Source organism: Cebus imitator, unplaced genomic scaffold, assembly GCF_001604975.1.
Source record: "Cebus imitator isolate Cc_AM_T3 unplaced genomic scaffold, Cebus_imitator-1.0 Scaffold136, whole genome shotgun sequence".
In the NCBI taxonomy this organism is placed as follows: domain Eukaryota; kingdom Metazoa; phylum Chordata; class Mammalia; order Primates; family Cebidae; genus Cebus; species Cebus imitator.
Genome location: NW_016107451.1, coordinates 1,220,216 through 1,221,307, shown reverse-complemented (window position 1 = coordinate 1,221,307; position 1,092 = coordinate 1,220,216). Strand labels below are relative to the sequence as shown.

Genomic DNA, 1,092 nt, shown 5'->3' with positions numbered 1-1,092 from the left:
GCTCACTGTAGCCTCTGCCTCCCAGGTTGAAGCAATTCTTCTGCCCTCAGCCTCCCTGGTAGCTGGGATTACAGGCACCTGCCACTATGCCTGGCTAATTTTTGTATTTTTAGTAGAGCTGGGATTTCACCATGTTGGCCAGGCTGGTCTTGAACTCCCATCCTCAAGTGATCTGCCTGCCTCAGACTCCCAAAGTGCTGGGATTACAGGTGTGAGCCACTGTGCCCAGCCTTAAAGTCTTAAGAAACTTCCTAAGAGTATTTTTAATTTTTCGTGTCTAGTAAAACATACGTAACAAAACTTGCCGTTGTAACCGATTTTATGTATTCGATTCAGTGGCATTAGGTACTTTCACATTACTGAGCACCCGTCACTGCCATCCGTCTCCAGCACTTTTTTTAAGAGGCAAATTCATAGACACACACGACAGATTTGTATTCCAAGGATGGAGGGCAGGGGAGAATGCAGACTGACTGTTGATGGCTTGGGGTTTGAAACGCTGTGCCCATTAACCAGTAACTCCCTTTGCCCCCTCTCCTTCCCGGCCCTGGCAGCTACCATTCCTCTTTCTGTGAATTTGATTAGTGTTTTCATTTTAAATAAAATTCTACTGAAAACAGTTTTATGTAATGTTACCTGTAGATTAGTCATTCCTAATTTCAAGCGACTAGGGACAGTAATTTTCAGAAAGTCTTTTTAAAAGTCTTATCAGTATTTGCAAGTTGTCTGGTGGTTTCCCTGTGTCAAGTTTTATATTTGATTTTGCAGAATGAACAGGCGTTTGAAGAAGTTTTTCAGAATGCCAACTTCCGATCCTTCATATTCAAAGTCAGGGTCAAAGTAGAGACCTACAATGTAAGTAAGGGCCCCAGGGCTGCAGGGTTAGTGGTGGGGAGTGCTGTTTGTCCCCCACTGCAGCATCATGACACTGTGTGCCAGACCCCAGCGTCACACTTGCCAGGAGTGAGTTACCGTGTGCGGGACCCCCTCCCCAGCAGTGAGTTACCATGCGCCCCACCCCCTCCCCGGCAGTGAGTTACCATGCGCCCCACCCCCTCCCCAGCAGTGAGTTACCGTGTGCGGGACCCCCTC

The 1,092-nt window shown here is 47.5% G+C and overlaps 1 protein-coding gene across 3 annotated transcripts in view; it reads left to right on the top strand.

The window, feature by feature from the left end:
* Positions 1–1,092, top strand: part of RPA1 (replication protein A1) — a 66,695-nt gene that overhangs the window by 62,115 nt on the left and 3,488 nt on the right. For all 3 annotated transcript variants that reach the window (XM_017541650.2, XM_017541651.2, XM_037743161.1), the window contains one exon: positions 769–855. In XM_017541650.2, the coding sequence (XP_017397139.1) occupies positions 769–855 (87 nt within the window). The remainder of the gene's footprint in view (positions 1–768; positions 856–1,092) is intronic.